The sequence below is a fragment of the Ceratosolen solmsi genome, unplaced genomic scaffold, assembly GCF_000503995.2.
Source record: "Ceratosolen solmsi marchali unplaced genomic scaffold, CerSol_1.0 scaffold39, whole genome shotgun sequence".
Taxonomy (NCBI): Eukaryota; Metazoa; Arthropoda; class Insecta; order Hymenoptera; family Agaonidae; genus Ceratosolen; species Ceratosolen solmsi.
In genome coordinates this window covers 2,152,359-2,155,283 of record NW_011948433.1, presented here as the reverse complement: position 1 = coordinate 2,155,283, position 2,925 = coordinate 2,152,359, and the positions used below count along the sequence as shown (strand labels likewise).

Here is a 2,925-nt window from a genome sequence, read left to right as displayed (position 1 = left end):
TGCTTTCTTTCTTCTTTGTTTTCTTTTTTATCTTTTTTTATTATTGTGTATAAGTACATGTGCCCTCGCGAGATTACATAATTAATTCAATCAATATTTTTGCAGGTAGAGAAACGTAAATTTGCATGCTCTATTAGTATTATTAGGAGTAAGAGGAGAGGGGAAAAATGACCGTCCTCGATAAATTATATATTTTTCAAGTCACTAAATGAGACTATCTTAACATCACGTACACGCACGCCTGTATTATAAAAATAATCCAATGTGTTTTTATATGCTCGTTATCAAAAGCTCATAAGAATTTTTATTAATTAAAATATTAAAATAAATTATTTTTTGGATCTTAAAATGATACATTTACATTCATTTTATATATATATATATATATATATATACATATTATATTTTTTATAAAACCATATATAATTTTATACGACAACAACACATAGTCATAAAAAGAAAAAAAAGGAGCTTTTTCACGGTATAACTTACCGCTCCATTTTTCTTGGAGTTATACATTTTAGACGTCTTGTAGAGGTAAATATTAAGAAATGCTTTCTTCTCTCAATAGCTTAAAGGAAATATATAACTCTTTGCACGGATATAATTAATATTATATTCGTTGTAATACACGGGGTGAGAATAGCCATATATATTTAAAGTTTTTATTATTAATAATTCGAAAGTCAAGACCTCATGTTGAACTTTTTCACGCCTAACGTATGACGCGACACGCGTTCGATTCGAATCACTTTAGTCACTTACAAAATACAAAATTCGTAACATTGGATCACTTCCAAAAATTCATGAAAAATTGCAGATATCACAATTATTTATATATAAAATTTATAAATAAAGATCCGCTAAAAATTTAAAACAATATTAAGAACATCAAAGAAAAGGAATAAAGATGTGACGACCAAAGTTCTCGAGTGAAAGTGCATAATATATTTATTTGTACGTATAAGGTAAATGGGCTTGGGTTGATCCGGCCGGCACCAACACTCGCTTACGCGCCTCGCAACACTACCAACGATCGCTCGTGCCCGCGCGCGCGCGCGCGCGCATATTTGCAAGCACATTGTCCACGTTATCTCCCGAACTTGGGTCGTATTTTCGCCTGTCCCAGCACTTAAAATTCATGCAACTTTCATGCTCCAAGCCTGGGTCCCGCCCAGGCACAAGTTCCAGCCCGAGACAATTTATACTCTCCTTTATAATTTAATAATCGGCGCGTGCAGTCTTGCATAAAAATGCGATCCGATTTTCGCATTATGTAGGAAAGAGCAGACACCGAGTGGAAATTTGCTCGGAGTCACCTGTGGATGAGCTACTTCGAAGACGGCGACACGGTACCACCTCCCTTCAACATGATACCAACGGCCAAGACCTTCGACAGGATCATCAAGTGCGGAAAGTCGGGCAGGCCAACGAGATCCGTAATTGTGAGTCGCTCGTTTTATTCTTATCGGGATGGTAAATGCCAGACTATTATTATCGTTATTAGCGCGGATTACTTCGACGCTCGAATGTTCTACATTATACGTTGTACGTCGGCCCACTTGACATCTCGTCGATGTGCGCTACTCATTACCCGGCCACTCGATATGCCTCCTTCATTATACTCGACTATACATCAGAAGCTTCTCATACGTAATGTGAAGTTATGATTGGATTTCAAAATTTAAAGCTCCTCCAACGATATGACACGATAATAACGAGTTAATTTTATTAATCTCGTATAAACGTTTATTCGATTAGCGCCGAACAAATTTCCCGCTGTAATTGACGAATTAAGGTTTTAGAATCCCTCGTTCCACGAATTCGTTGAAAATATTTGCCGAAAACAATGTAAGCTTGTTCGACTGAAATTTTATTTTACGAGCGCGCGCGTAGAATACATTGCTTTCGACAAATCCACTTGGCGTTGAAATGGTGGAGCTCTCGTGATAACCAATGAGCCCATATAAACGAGAGTCTACGAAAAGTCTACTCGCTCATGCACATTGACACGTATGATCAGAAAAAGTCACGGGAGAAGGCAAAGGATCGTCACGAAACAGTGATGCGACTCCTGATACGTCGTTACGTCACGGCCGAGCAAAGCAAGACCGACGACTATGGTATTACGGAGGACGACGTGATGGAGATTAGACAGGACATATCGACCTTGAGGTACGAGCTCATCGAGATCCTGAGGCAGAACGGCATGCAGACGCCCAACGTTGACAAGATGGAGACATCCCGTGAGTAGTAGTGACGCGTTATTTCCCCCTTATGTTCCTCCTCAATGATCAAACAATCCGATTGTCGTTTAAAAAGAAATTTGCTAAGACGAGGCTCCCGATGCAATTAGCCCTCAGCGTCACCATTTAACGAAGTAACGTTTGCGCCCCGACTCACTCATTCACTCGATTAATGACTTTTAGTGTCGGGCAAGAAAGGCCGGGTGATGGAACGTCGCCTGCAGAAGGACTTCCAGATCGGCATCGTCGAGGGTATCGTGAGCTCGGTGATCCAAAGCGAGAAGGAGCCGAAGGACGTGTTTACCCAGATCGCCAAGGCCATCGGCCGAAAGAGCAGCAGCGGCAGCAAGAAAAAGGACTGGAACGCGGTCGTGCGCCAGAACACGGTCGCCCGGGATCCCATAGGCAGCTCCAACGAGGCCGTCGACAAGCAGCACCGGCGCAGTTTACGTCGTCATCTACAACACCAGGGCGACTCGGCCCTCGCCTCCCTCGATCCCCAACGCATCCTCGAGTACAATCCCAACCTATCCGAGGTGTCGGCCACCACGCGAGTAGCCTACGCCAAGTTTATGCTCAGGCGAACGTTGCCCAAGGACGAGGCGGAGACCGAGGGCGAAGTCGCTACAGGTAATGCCTCGACTCCTTTCCCTCGGCTTTACCCCCCCCCCCCCCCCCC

The 2,925-nt window shown here is 42.7% G+C and overlaps 1 protein-coding gene across 1 annotated transcript in view; it reads left to right on the top strand.

The window, feature by feature from the left end:
* The window catches only part of trp (transient receptor potential), a 15,854-nt gene that overhangs the window by 10,811 nt on the left and 2,118 nt on the right, over nt 1-2,925 (top strand). Inside the window, exons 11-13 of the mRNA XM_011502605.1 lie at nt 1,281-1,445; nt 2,024-2,246; nt 2,430-2,876. Of these exons, the coding sequence (XP_011500907.1) occupies nt 1,281-1,445; nt 2,024-2,246; nt 2,430-2,876 (835 nt within the window). The remainder of the gene's footprint in view (nt 1-1,280; nt 1,446-2,023; nt 2,247-2,429; nt 2,877-2,925) is intronic.